Here is a 14684-nt window from a genome sequence, read left to right on the forward strand (position 1 = left end):
CTACCAGGGCTAATATAAGATAGAAGGAAAGGTTTATTTCACAGTTACTGGTTCTGCTTGGTTTTATGTTGTGACATACTCACAAAGTGTGTAAATAATTAAAAACTAGCTGATTCGCCACTAGTTACTCAGACATTGGGCAACCGGCTGTCAACTCAGTTCAGTTATTTGGGAATGTAGGGCCCCAAACCTCTATGTATTTTGAAAACCAATATTTGCATGCCAATAAAAACCATTTTTCAAGCATAAAAAGTTAAGCTATTTCCTCTGCAAATGATTTTCAGATTTTACAAATGGCAAAAACTGGGTTCTCTAGTTGAATTTGGAAAGAGACATTTGAGTATGTCCTTTTTCATTTTTGGAACATTGTCATCGATTATATATGTTGATGTGAATTGTATGTATCACTGTATGAATTTAACACATCTTAATTAACAAAAATTTTAACCAAATAGAAAAGATCTGTTTAATATCAAATGATGCATAGTTTAAATCTTAGCCTTATTAGTATTCAGTGCATATAGCATTATGTTTCCATGATGATTAAGTTGAAAATCCTAAAATGTCTTTATTCAAAACAAAATGAGTCATTCTCTCCATGCTTTATTTACACAGCAATGAACTGTTCAGCTGAAGAGACTGAAAGTGACCACAGCTCAGAAACACTCTCTAAAAGACTGTCAGATGTGTGCCAGTTACGGAGGGACATTGATGAATTAAGGACTACAATATCAGACCGCTATGCTCAGGACATGGGAGATAACTGCATAACCCAGTGATCAAGTGTTGGTCCCACAGCAATAATGACCCATTGTTAAATGCTGCTGAGTTACAGTTCTTCATATTTCTTTTTAGGAGTTATAATGAAAAATTGCAAGTGACATATAACTTGCACATAGGTTATTTTTGTGTGTGTGTCGATTTATTGAGAGGAAAGGGGAATGTGAGGAGATTTTTAAGGGGCTTATCCAATCAGGCAAAAAAAATTTGTCATTTGAAAAATGTGTTGAAGTCAACAAAAAAAAAGCAAATCTATATTTTCAAACTACTGATTATAGGACCAACTTGTGAATAGTGCTCTTCAGATAAAGGGATAGGATTTTGTTTACTCCTGTAGGTTTTATGTGTTTGCAAATGCATATGTATTTGGGGTTTTGTGTGTGTATAAGTGCTTTTAAGTTCACATAAGGATTTCAAATATCAAATCAAACCTTCTAAGAGTAACACATACTATTTATTCTTGTATTTCTTTCATATAGAAACTTATATTGTATTTCAGTATTTTCAGGGGCTAGCTGAATAAGAGTTCCAACAGTAGGCACATGTTCTAATAGAAGTTCAGCAGGCAAAAACATTTATGATTTGAATAATCATTGTGCTGAGATGATAAAATTCTGGAGTTGGTTTGATTTTAGTACTGTAGATAGGTCAGCTTTTTCTCCAAAGTTATTGTGAGTTAGTGTGAAATACTGATGCAATGATCTTTTTCATCCACACTATAATTTATGTATTATAAGAAAGTTTAACATAATTTGAACTTATTTTATCATATCTTACTATTTACAATTTTTTGTTTATATTTTGTATATGCCATTATAAACAAAGCCATATATAATTAATGCGAACCAGTTTTCAGATCATTGTTAAACAAAGATTGACAATCTGACTCTGGAATAATAGTTTATTTATCAAAGTCTCAGCATTTACATGTTAACAGTTTAGTACCTGTTTTAATTTTACTACTACTTTAAGAGAAAGCCAACTCTTACTCTTTATATCTGAACTAACACTAACATAAAACAAAATCTAAACCTAGTTGGTATTTTAATTCCCTTTATTAGATATATTTCATTAAGAACAGGGTTTCATTAAGAACCATGAACTTGGCTTAGTTAGTTCATCATCTGGAGGACAGGGTATTAGTGTGAAATAAACTGATTTTTAAACAGACATGCAGCATTTTAAACTTTCAAAATGAGCATTGTCTATGTTTTAGTTCTTCAGAGCATTGATTATATTCTTTTGGGTATACTTAGTTATGTTACACCATTGTCCCCTATAAATTGGTTTGATTTTTCAATATTGTCAAGTTTCACTTAGGCAAGACTAAAGAAGTGGGAATAAGGTGTATAGATCAGTCAGGGTGATATTGTTTGATTGAGAGCCGACCATATACCTGTTTTCTTGCCAGGCATATATACTGTACAAAAGCTGCTTCTAGAAATCTTTTTTTTTCCTGTTCTCAACAGAGAAAGATAATAGAGCAAGGCCTTTAAGTAGACTATCCAGGAAAACTCAGTTTACAATGTTGGCTTATTTACAGCTCTCAACCACATTGTTACATAATTATAGTTCAACACTTCTATAATACACTTTAGGACAACGGATCTTCCTTCTGTTCAGTGCCCCTGAGTCCTTGCTGCTCCTCTTCATAGGATTTGGCTACTAAGAAATCAGTGCATTATAGTGTCTGCATCCTAAGGTTCCTGACCTCAGAAGGGACTTAGTCACTTGTAAGAACTTGGCTTTCTAATGTATTCATTCGGTTTTTAATGTTAGTTCTTTGAAGACAATCAAGAAGTAGTAAATTTATACCAAAAAGAATATATATGGATGCAAAGAATTCTGCCTTACAAGGATTAATATCTGTGAAGATGGCCCTTTACAGAAAAGTGGATCATAATATCTACCACAGATCAGCCACAAGTGCAACAAATAGCAATTTTATATTTTCTTTGAGTAGAACTCACAGCATTTTACCATAATTTCAGAAATAAAGGCATTCTAATAGAACAGATGAGCAAACAATCACTGATTTGGGTCAATAGGTTCTTACTTAAATATCTCCTAAGTTTTTAGTTTATGTTCTGTAGTTTATTATTGTTTCAAGAAACTTATGATCATTTGTTTTAATCTCCTAAAGGTGCAGGTTTTTTGTTTTTGTTTTTTTTTTCCCTAGCCTGGGATTTTTTTGTTTTAGTAAATTTGCTTTCTAAAACTGAAATAGAATTTAATTTAACTCACGTATCTTAAGGTAAAAAATATAATATAACAGGAAATTAAACTGTTACTGATGCATTTCATTTTGGGAATTGTATGCTCGTGTTTTAAAAAGGCATGAAGATATGATAGTTTAAATATAATCTTGGATTATAATAAAATATAATTTCCTAGAGTCTGAAGTTTGAAAGAGGCCTAGAAAATAAGTAGAAATTTTAAAGGGCATTCTGAGAGAAAAACTAGTAATATTCTTAGTCAGCTTTTTATTTTTTATTTTTATTTTTCAGAAAACTCCCCTCCCTCAAGACATCCACACCCTGTTGTGTTAGAGCAGTAATAATATTGTTACCACATTAAAAACAAAGATTGTTATGATTAGACCAACTAAGATAGGCTAATAGCAACTCTATTGTATGTTGCCCCAGTTTGAACTACTAGGGTGTTCATAGAAGTTATTACAGTGATACATGCCTGAAATGAAAATTAATCTAAATTTTAAAGTCTATTTGAAAATTTATTTAGATCATGAAACCTCTTTTTCATTGTGCTTTTGTGTATTAAATGCTTATCCTCTTAGGAAGTGTATGCCATAAACTTTATTATTGGTCTTTTGAGTTTTTAAGTAAAGCTTGTTCTAACTCAGTCACATGCAGCAGGGATGAAACAACAGTTATCTCGATGACAGACCCACATTGCCAGTCCACATAACATTAGCTGAGTCAAGGGCACAATAACTGTCTTCATTTGATGTCAGAAAAGTACAATGATTTTAAATTGTTAAATTTTTAGTGGCCTCTAATTTTAAAAAGTGTTTAAATATTGACTAAGTAAGATATGCCTGAACTTATTTTTAAAGAATGTGGCCCCATTTTATATTTGAAATAGGATTTAGTATTTAAATTTAGCAGTATTATGTTAGTGAAATTTATTTGGGTTGTGACAGTTTATTAACTGAAATAGGCTTTCTTTCAGTAGCTTGTTAGAGACAATCCCAAGGGCTGGAAATTGTTGCTAAAATGAATATTGTACATTTCTGACTTACTAATAAGCTTTCAAATTAATTCTGTCATTGTGCAAAAACTCAATAGAAATCTTTTAGAGAATATGTTTAATGGAACTTTAAAGGGAAAATGTCCTTTAAATATCAGTAATAGTTCATTGAGTCACAGTAACTGAACATCTATCTGGACTATATTTTGACATAGCACAGTTCAGCTCAGGCATAACTTGAGTTTGGATTATTGGTATTCTGTTATTTAGATTTCTGTCACCATAGATATGTAATTACAGAAATAAGCAATTCTTATAACCATGCTCACTCAGACTGCCAATAGCTGTAACTCTCAGAGCTAAAGATAATTCGTTCTATTTCCATTTTCAACATTTGTCGGTGTTCACAAAACAAGAGGAACTATTTCCTATTTGTTATAAAGAGTAAACTTTCCAACTTTGCCCCAAAATGCCATTCACAGTAATTGCCATATGATTATATCATACATTTAATCATGAAGGGGAAAGATTTTGGAATTTTTCTTATTAAAAAGAAATATTGACTATAATACAGATGGTTTCAAATCAGTAAGTCTTTAAGAGCACAGTTGCAACCGCGTTCGGGGAGAACCTTTTGTGCCTTTTTGCCTGCAGCAAGTGTTCATTTCTGTCTTACATGAACTATAAGAATGATGATGATTGTTGCACCTTGTTCTTTAAATAGACTTGATTAAGGATTTTTTTGAAGCAAAGAACGTTTATTGTTAGGAGGTGGATATCTTAGTGAACATGAGAGGGAGTATCACGTTCTTGGAGCCCAGCCTCGCTGAACAGTGGGAGGAATTCCTATAGATTGTGTTCATTTGTGTGTATATGTATGTACATAGATATATATGAGTAGTTATTTAAATATATAATTGTAAAATTCAGTGTCACATTGGTGTGATGGCAAGAAGTAGTAAGGTGCTAGGTAAAGGTTACATTAAAAGCACAGCAGAGTGCATAATCAGTCACTGTGACTGGTGGTTTTTGTAAACTAGGTTCAGTTTTTGAACCATCCAGAATACCTCATGTGTAAATACAGTGTTCATAACTTAATCAAAATACAGTTATTGTAAAAAAGAATGTGAAGCCACTGGCTGGCTATGCCTTCTGAACTATCACTTTTGCCTCCTTTTTTGTGAAGGGGTTGTTTTTGGTTTTATCTTTTAATAGGTTTACAGCTAGAATTTTGAATGCCAAAGTTCTATTTATTAAACTAAGAAAAAAGTTTTCAATGTTAATGGCTAGTATTTTTCCACTGGATTATTGTTTGTTGATGTTGGAATTTGTATTTACAGAGAAATAAATTTTTTTATAAAAAGATTTATGTATTCTTACTGCTTACTATTAATATAAGAATGTATTCGAAACTCCAGACTTACTGTCCTGAATTCTCAATGACAAGAATATGCTGACTTGACTTTTAGATAAAATCTTTCTATAAATACACAGGAGATCCTTTGACTAGAACATGGAGACTTCTGCCTCTTAAGTCTGTCTTATAATTTCAATTACTAAAGCTTTTTCTTGGGCTTTTCCATGAAAGGCATGAAGATTTTCTGATGACAGGAGTCATAAATACAAAGTCACACCTGTATACATTTCAGTTAATAGCGTTATGTGCACCTTATGAATTTTAAAAATTCATGTTTATTTAAATTAGTCTGATTTTTGAAAAATCAGTTTTTCAAAAAACTCGGACTTCCATTCTCCACATTACTAAAAGGTTGGATTGGTTAGTCAAAATAAGATTTTCCTCATTCTTATCAAGGGTTGAAACCTTACTGAAATGAAGCCTTAGTGTAGGCCTTGACCTCGACCTTGATGTTTGCCAGTCTAGGCCCAGAGATGGCCTGTGATGGCACCAAGATCCTTGTTCTGAAAATACAGGCTGGACCCTTGCTCCTGGTTAATATTTAGATCAGCCGCATCTTTTTCCAGTTCAGCTAATATGGCATTGCTCTCTCAGAGTCTTTAATAAAGCATCTCTTTAAGTTATCAGAAAAAGGATCACTTTGGAAATCCTGCATCACAGACTACCTGAGTTGCAATCAAGTGTTATAAACAGGGCAGAATAGATAAAATCTAGAATATTTCTAGACTGGTCAATAAAGGAGTTTCTTCTTCAAAATGAAATTATTATTTTTGTGGGTTTTTTTTAAGTATTTTAATGGGGAGTCAACAAAAATTTTTGGCGGGGCACATCCCGTTGATTTTGGTAATAGTTTGAGCTTTTAAAATGTCTACTTTCAATATTTCAATGAAGTAATAACAATTGCCAGAAGAAAAAAATGTCAACTTTCCCCAAATAGATTCATTCTATCTCAAAACGGAGACTCAGTTTAAAATACGGTATGAAATGTTAGTAATGGCACAAATGCCAAAGAACTGAATGAGTAAAGCAAATAGTTAACAAGGAGAAATTCCAGTTTGAGAAATAAAATTGTGACAAAAGATTTCTTTAAAAGAAGTTTTAAATTGTCCTTGACCAAAAATTTGGTATGACTACCCAAAAAAAAAAAAAAAAAATTTCAAATTTAGCCAACCTGTTTGTTTCTCTAAACGTAATGTTGTATCTCTTGATTACCCCCCCAAAAGAAACTTTGAGCTAAACATTTACTTACCCTGTAACTTCATTCAGATGTTCACTTGAGATAAAAAAAAATATGCATAGAGAATTTATTTAAATATATGTTTATGGCAACTTTTCCATAACAAAAATTGGAAACAACCCGAGGTGTTAAGATTTCTTGACCAAGAGTTGAAAATAACTTAGTTAGTTACTTATTTTACAACTGTGTGTTGTGAGGTCATTCACATTCTATATACTTTCTTGGGTAAAGGAGGAAAGTTGAGTCCACCTGCTTACCAGGGGCACTCGTGTTTACATCTCCCTCTGGGGTAATGTCCTTTGTCATGCTGCCAACCTTGTTCCATGGCTCCACAACTCATGGGAAGTACTTGACCTCACGCTGAAATTTTTATGCCATTATTTGTTAATTATTCAGGGATTCATCTCAAACCAGACTTCAGTAACAGAGCAGGCATCTTATTTACACAGGGGCATGGAGCTTTTTGTGAAATCGTTTTCCTCCATCTCATCTCATTAATCTCCACATCTGTGGATTCAGGCCATAGACTGGGACATGGTTCTTTTGCAACTCTGGTATTCTAAAGCATAGCATTCTCATCCTACTTTATTCCAGCTATGTAGGCTTTGGTAAGGACAAATCTAAGGTCTAGCAAAAAAGAGGGACAAATTACCATTTTAAAAATGAATGCAGTTGCATCTAAATTTGAGAATACAAATATATGCACAAACCTGGGAAATAATAAATAGTACAGTAGCCATCCCATCTAAACAAGGAAGCAAGTTAATTTAATTCTCATTCCTACACTGACAAAAGCATTTAGTCATAAAACAAGTGGTTAAAGTTGTTTAATGACCCGTGGTGATTAAAATACACCACAGTGTGTCTTCTATATATCATCATCATTATTCTTTATTAGCCAGCACTTGAGCACATGCCAGGTGAAAGGACCTTGCATAAATTATCCCTAAATATGATATCCAATTAAGTAGGTGCTATTATTATCCCACCTCAGATTGAGGCACAGAGAGGTGACCCATCTTGACTAAGTTGGAAGAGCGTGTAAGAAGCAGAACAAGGTTTCTCTAATCCCCACTAGTCTGCCTCCTATCACTCCATCCAAAACCTGCTCCTTTAGTGGGCTGCACTATGTCTTGCACCTTCATTCCAAGAATCATTTCTAGTGATTTCTCCCTCACATCCAATCATTTTCTAATGCTTCTGTAACCAATTACAACAAATTATTAGTTTTACATAATTTATTTTACATTTGTAGAGGTCAGAAATCTTAAGTGGGTGTCAGTTAAAATCAAGTTATTGGCACCCTGTTCCTTTGTGGACTGTCTGGGAGAGAATTTGTTTTTCTAAAAGCCTTTTCTAGCTTGTAGAGACCATCAAATTCCTTGACTCGAGGCTCCATTTTTCTGTCTTCAAAACAAGTCATGTTGGACAGAGTCCTTCTCACACTACCATTTCTTTTTTTTGATGTTGTTGTTATTTATTTATTTATTTATTTATTTATTTATTTTTATTGTAAACAAATGGGATACATGTTGTTCCTCTGTACATGGCGTAAAGGCATACCATTTGTGTAATCATAAATTTACATAGAACAATGTTGTTTGATTCATTCTGTTATTTTTTCCCTTCCCCCCACCCCTCCCACCCCTCTTTTCCCTCTATACAGTACTTCCTTCCTCCATACTTGCCCCCCTCCCTAACCCTAACTCTAACCCTAATACTAACCCTTCCCTCCCCCCCATTATGTGTCATCCTCCACTTATTAGCGATATCATTCGTCCTTTGGCTTTTTGAGATCGGCTTATCTCACTTAGCATGATATTCCCAATATCATCCATTTGCCTGCAAATGCCATAATTTTATCATTCTTTATGGCTGAGTAATATTCCATTGTATATATATACCACAGTTTCTTTATCCACTCATCAATTGAAGGGCATCTAGGTTGGTTCCACAATCTGGCTATAGTGAATTGAGCAGCTATGAACATTGATGTGGCTGTATCTCTGTAGTATGCTGATTTTAAGTCCTTTGGGTATAGGCCAAGGAGTGCGATAGCTGGGTCAAATGGAGGGTCCATTCCAAGTTTTCTAAGGAATCTCCACACTGCTTTCCAGAGTGGCTGCACTAATTTGCAGCCCCACCAGCAGTGTATGAGTGTACCTTTCTCCCCACATCCTCGCCAACACCTGTTGTTGCTCGTATTCTTGATAATTGCCATTCTAATTGGGGTGAGATGGAATCTTAGGGTGGTTTTGATTTGCATTTCTCTTATTACTAGAGATGTTGAACATTTTTCCATATGTTTGTTGATTGCTTGTAGATCTTCTTCTGTGAAGTGTCTATTCATTTCCTTAGTCCATTTGTCGACTGGATTATTTGAATTCTTGGTGTAGAGTTTTTTGAGTTCTTTATAGATTCTGGAGATTAGTGCTCTATCTGAAGTATGATTGGCAAAGATATTCTCCCACTCTGTAGGCTCTTTCTTCACATTGCTGATAGTTTCCTTTGCTGAGAGAAAGCTTTTTAGTTTGAATCTATCCCAGTTATTGATTCTTGCTTTTATTTCTTGTGCTATGGGAGTCATGTTAAGGAAGTCTGGTCCTAGGCCGACATGTTGAAGATCTGGACCTACTTTTTCTTCTATAATCTGCAGGGTCTCTGGTCTGATTCTGAGGTCCTTAATCCATTTTGAGTTTAGTTTCGTGCATGGTGAGAGATATGGGTTTAGTTTCATTCTGTTGCATATGGATTTCCAATTCTCCCAGCACCATTTGTTGAAGAGGCTATCTTTTCTCCATTGCATATTTTTGGCACCTTTGTCTAGTATGAGAAAATTGTATTTATTTGGGTTTGTGTCTGTGTCCTCTATTCTGTACCATTGATCTACCTTTCTATTTTGGTACCAATACCATGCCGTTTTTGTTACTATTGCTTTGTAGTAGAGTTGAAGATCTGGTATTGCAATACCCCCTGTTTCACTCTTCCTGCTAAGGATTGCTTTAGCTATTCTGGGTTTCTTATTCTTCCAGATGAATTTCATGATTGCTTGCTCTATTTCTGTAAGGTACGTCATTGGGATTTTAATTGGAATTGCATTGAATTTGTATAGCACTTTTGGTAGTATAGTCATTTTGACAATATTAATTCTTCCTATCCAAGAACATGGAAGACCTTTCTATCTTCTAAGGTGTTCTTTAATTTCTTTCTTTAGTGTTGTATAGTTCTCATTGTAGAGGTCTTTCACCTCTTTTGTGAGATTGATTCCCAAGTATTTTATTTTTTTTGATGCTATTGTGAATGGGGTAGTTTTCCTAATTTCTCTTTCTGAAGGTTCATCACTTATGTATAAAAATGCGTTGGATTTATGGGCATTGATCTTGTAACCTGCTACTTTACTGAATTCACTTATGAGTTCTAAGAGTTTTCTGGTGGAATTTCCAGGTTCCTCTAAATATATAATCATGTCATCAGCGAACAGGGATAGTTTGAGTTCTTCTTTTGCAATTCGTATCACTTTAATTTCTTTGGTTTGTCTAATTGCTCTGGCTAGAGTCTCAAGAACGATGTTGAATAGAAGTGGTGAAAGAGGGCATCCCTGCCTTGTTCCAGTTTTTAGGGGGAATGTTTCAGTTTTTCACCATTTAGAATGATATTGGCCATGGGCTTAGCGTAGATGGCCTTTACAATGTTAAGGAATGTTCCCACTACCCCAATTTTTTCTAGTGTTTTGAGCATGAAGGGGTGCTGTATTTTATCAAATGCTTTTTCTGCATCTATTGAAATAATCATGTGATTCTTGACTTTAAGTCTATTGATATGGTGAATGACATTTATTGATTTCCTGATGTTGAACCAACCTTGCATCCCTGGGATAAAACCCACTTGATCATGGTGAACTATCTTTTTAATATGTTTTTGTATGCGATTTGCTAAAATTTTGTTGAGAATTTTTGCATCGATGTTCATTAAGGATATTGGTCTGAAATTTTCTTTCCTTGATGAGTCTCTGTCTGGTTTAGGTATCAGTGTGATATTGGCTTCATAGAATGAGTTTGGGAGGGTTCCCTCCTCTTCTATTTTATGGAATACTTTGAGAAGTATTGGAATGAGCTCTTCTTTAAAGGTTTTGTAGAACTCGGCTGAGAACCCATCTGGTACCGGACTTTTCTTTGTTGGTAGGCTTTTGATGACTTCTTCTATTTCAGTACTTGAAATTGGTCTATTTAAATTGTGTATGTCCTCCTCGTTCAGTTTAGGCAATACATGTCTCTAGAAACCTGTTGATGTCTTCGAAATTTTCTACTTTTTTGGAGTATAGATTTTCAAAGTAGCTTCTAATTATGTTTTGTATTTCCATCCTGTCTGTTGTGATATTTCCTTGTTCATTCTGAATTTTAGTGATTTGGGTTTTCTCTCGTCTTCTCTTTGTTAGTGTGGCTAAAGGTTTATCAATTTTGTTTATTTTTTCGAAGAACCAACTATTTATTTTGTCAATTTTTTGTATTGTTTCTTTTGTTTCAATTTCATTGATTTCAACTATTTCCTGTCTTCTACTACTTTTGGTGCTGGTCTGTTCTTTTTCTAGGGCTTTGAGCTGTAGTGTTAGGTCGTTTATTTGTTGAGTTTTACTTCTTTTATAAAATGCGCTCCATGAAATAAATTTCCCTCTCAGTACTGCTTTCATAGTGTCCCAGAGATTTTGATATGATGTTTCTTTGTTCTCATTTACCTCTAAGAATTTTTTAATTTCCTTCCTAATATCTTCTGTTATCCATTCATCATATAATAGCATATTGTTTAATCTCCAGATGTTGGAATAGTTTCTGTGTTTTACTCTTTCATTTATTTCTAACTTCAACCCATTATGATCTGATAGAATACATGCTAGTGTCTCTATCTTCTTGTATTTGCTAACATTAGCTTTGTGGCATAATATATGGTCTATTTTAGAGAAGGATCCATGTGCTGTTGAGAAGAAAGTGTATTCGCTCTTGGTTGGATGGTATATTCTATAAATGTCCATTAAGTCTAAATTATTGATTGTGTTATTGAGATCTATGGTTTCTTTGTTCAATTCTTGTCTGGAAGATCTGTCCAGTAGTGAGAGAGGCGTTTTAAAATCACCTAGTATTATTGTGTTATTGTCTATTTGGTTTCTGAAATTGAGAAGGATTTGTTTGACATACATGGATGAGCCACTGTTTGGGGCATAGATGTTTATGATTGCTATATCTTGCTGATTTATGCTTCCCTTAAGCAGTATGAAATGACCTTCTTTATCCCTTCTGACTAACTTTGGCTTGAAGTCCACATTATCGGAAATGAGGATGGATAATCCAGCTTTTTTGCTGAGTCCATGTGCATGGTATGTTTTTCCCCATCCTTTCACCTTTAGTCTATGGGTATCTTTTTCTATGAGGTGAGTCTCTTGCAGGCAACATATTGTTGGATCTTTCTTTTTAATCCAGTCTGCCAGTCTATGTCTTTTGATTGATGAATTCAGGCCATTAACATTCAGGGTTATTATAGAGATATGATTTGGTTTCCCGGTCATTTGGTTCATTTTTTAAATTTTATTTATTTATTTGTTTGACACAACTTGTTTCCTCCTTTATTTGACAATTCCTTTAGGATAATTCCTCCCTTTGCTGATTTGCTTCCTTGTTTTTCATCTCTTCCTCATGGAATATTTTGCTGAGAATGTTCTGTAATGCTGGCTTTCTTTTTGTAAATTCTTTTAGCTTTTGTTTATCATGGAAGGATTTTATTTCATCGTCAAATTTGAAGGTAAGTTTTGCTGGGTATAAGATTCTTGGTTGGCATCCATTTTCTTTCAGGGCTTGAAAAATGTTGTTCCAGGCCCTTCTAGCTTTTAGGGTCTGGATTGAAAAATCTGCTGAAATCCGTATTGGTTTCCCCCTGAATGTAATTTGGTTCTTTTCCCTCACGGCCTTTAAAATTCTGTCTTTATTTTGTATGTTAGGTATTTTCATTATAATGTGCCTTGGTGTGGGTCTGTTGTAATTTTGTGTATTTGGAGTCCTATAAGCCTCTTGAACTTGATTTTCCATTTCATTCTTCAGATTTGGGAAATTTTCTGATATTATTTCATTGAATAAATTGTTCATTCCTTTGTCTTGTTTCTCTAGGCCTTCCTCAATCCCAATAATTCTTAAATTTGGCCTTTTCATGATATCCCATAATTCCTGTAGTATCTGTTCATGATTTCTTACCATCTTCTCTGTTTGTTCAACTTTGTTTTCAAGGTTAAATATTTTGTCTTCAATGTCTGAGGTTCTGTCTTCCAGGTGTTCTATCCTACTGGATATGCTTTCTATGGAGTTCTTAATTTGGTTTATTGTTTCCTTCATGTCAAGGATTTCTGTTTGGTTTTTTTTCAATATCTCTAACTCTTTATTGAAATGATCTTTTGCTTCCTGTATTTGCTCTTTTAATTGTCAATTGGTGCGATCATTCAATGCCTGCATTTGCTCTTTCATCTCATCATTCAGTGCGTGCATTTGCTCTTTCATCTCATCGTTTGCTTCTCTGATCATTTTAATTATGAACATTCTGAACTCCTTTTCTATCATTTCTTCTGCCATGCTGTCATTGGGTTTTATTGATGTAACATCTAGATTTGTTTGCAGCATTTTCTTTCCTTGTTTTCTCATATTGTTCAGGTATCAGTGGACCGCTGAGATATTGCAGATTTCCTCTATTGACTTACAATGTCCCTGAAGATTTCTATATATATCCCCTCTTAGCCTTCAGTAGGCTGAAGTCTTGGAGGAAGTTGATAATGCGGTGCTCCACAAGGAAGCTGCTCCACAAGGAAGCTCCTAGGTGCTCTCTAGGAGTGGTGGCCTTCAGGTGGGGTATAATCCCTGCTAGTGGGCAGAGGTGCCTCCACTTGTTGACCAATGGTCATCCAAAGGGGACCTAGGCTGCGGGCTGAGGCAAGGCCTGTTTGGGCCTGAGTGTCTGGTTTTACCGTCCTTGTGGGGAAACCTCACCCGGCAGGGAAGACTCACCCGGTTGGGAGGTGTCTCTGGTCAATTCCCTCCTAGAGGTTCCCCTCAATTTACAGCTACCGCCTGGGCTGGGCTGCCTTCCTCTGCAAAGTTCCCAGGGGCCCGGCCCTACCTCCTGGGCCTGGGAGCCTCACCCTTCGCAGATGAATCTCCTTAGGCTGCCCCTCCTCAGAGAATCTGCCCGCAGTCCTGGAACCTTCGCTCCACCCCTAAGCCTGTCTCTGTGCGACTCTTCCACCCAGAAGCCTCCTAGATCCTGGAACCCTGCTCTGCTTCTAATCGCCTGGCTATGCGGCCCCTCCTCTGAGCAGCCACCTGGGGCCCCGTACAATCGCTCTGAGACCCAGAGACCCGCCACACGCCTCTTCCTCCAGACAGCCGCCCAGTATTCCGGTGCGGTCACTAGGAGTCCAAGAAACTCACTGTGTGCCTCCTCCTCCCACCAACTACCTGTAGCCCTGGGCAATCAATCATTCCGAGTCGAAGTGACCCTCCCCGTTCCTCTTCCTTCTCCAAATAACCCCCCGGGTGTTCAGGAGCGATCGCTCTGAGTGGCTCTGAATCCACGTGACCTGCTGCACGCGTCCTCTGGGCAACCACCTGGAGGTCTGGTGCGGCCACTCGAGACCAAGCGACCCACTGTGCTTCCCCTCCAGGCAGCCCCCCTGTGTTCAGGAGCTGTCACTTTAAGTCCAAACAACTCACCACTCGCCTTCTCCTCTGAGCAGCCACCTGGAGCTCCAATGCAGTCACTGCGAGTCCAAACGACCCACCACGCTCCTCCTCCTCCTCCTCCTAGTCCTCCGGGCAGGCCCCGTGTTCAGAAGTGGTCTGAGTCCAAACAGCTCGCCACGCAGCCCCTCCTCTGGCAATCGCCTGTAGCTCTGGTGCAGTCACTCTGAATCCAAGCGGCCACGCTCCTCCTCCTCCTCCTCAGGGCAGGCCCCGGTGTTCTGAGTGCACACAGCTCTCCTTGCCACTCCTCCCCTGGGCAGCTGCCGGA

The 14684-nt window shown here is 36.4% G+C and overlaps 1 protein-coding gene across 3 annotated transcripts in view; it reads left to right on the plus strand.

The window, feature by feature from the left end:
* The window catches only part of CEP85L (centrosomal protein 85L), a 196707-nt gene extending 193953 nt beyond the window's left edge, over positions 1-2754 (plus strand). For 2 of the 3 annotated variants that reach the window (XM_079149012.1, XM_079149011.1), the window contains exon 14: positions 616-2754. In XM_079149012.1, the coding sequence (XP_079005138.1) occupies positions 616-779 (164 nt within the window). In that variant the 3' untranslated portion in view covers positions 780-2754. The remainder of the gene's footprint in view (positions 1-615) is intronic. The other variant, XM_079149010.1, reaches the window with a different exon arrangement.
* Positions 2755-14684: the final 11930 nt, after the last annotated feature.

Source organism: Sciurus vulgaris, assembly GCF_902686455.1.
Source record: "Sciurus vulgaris genome assembly, chromosome: 7".
In the NCBI taxonomy this organism is placed as follows: Eukaryota; Metazoa; Chordata; class Mammalia; order Rodentia; family Sciuridae; genus Sciurus; species Sciurus vulgaris.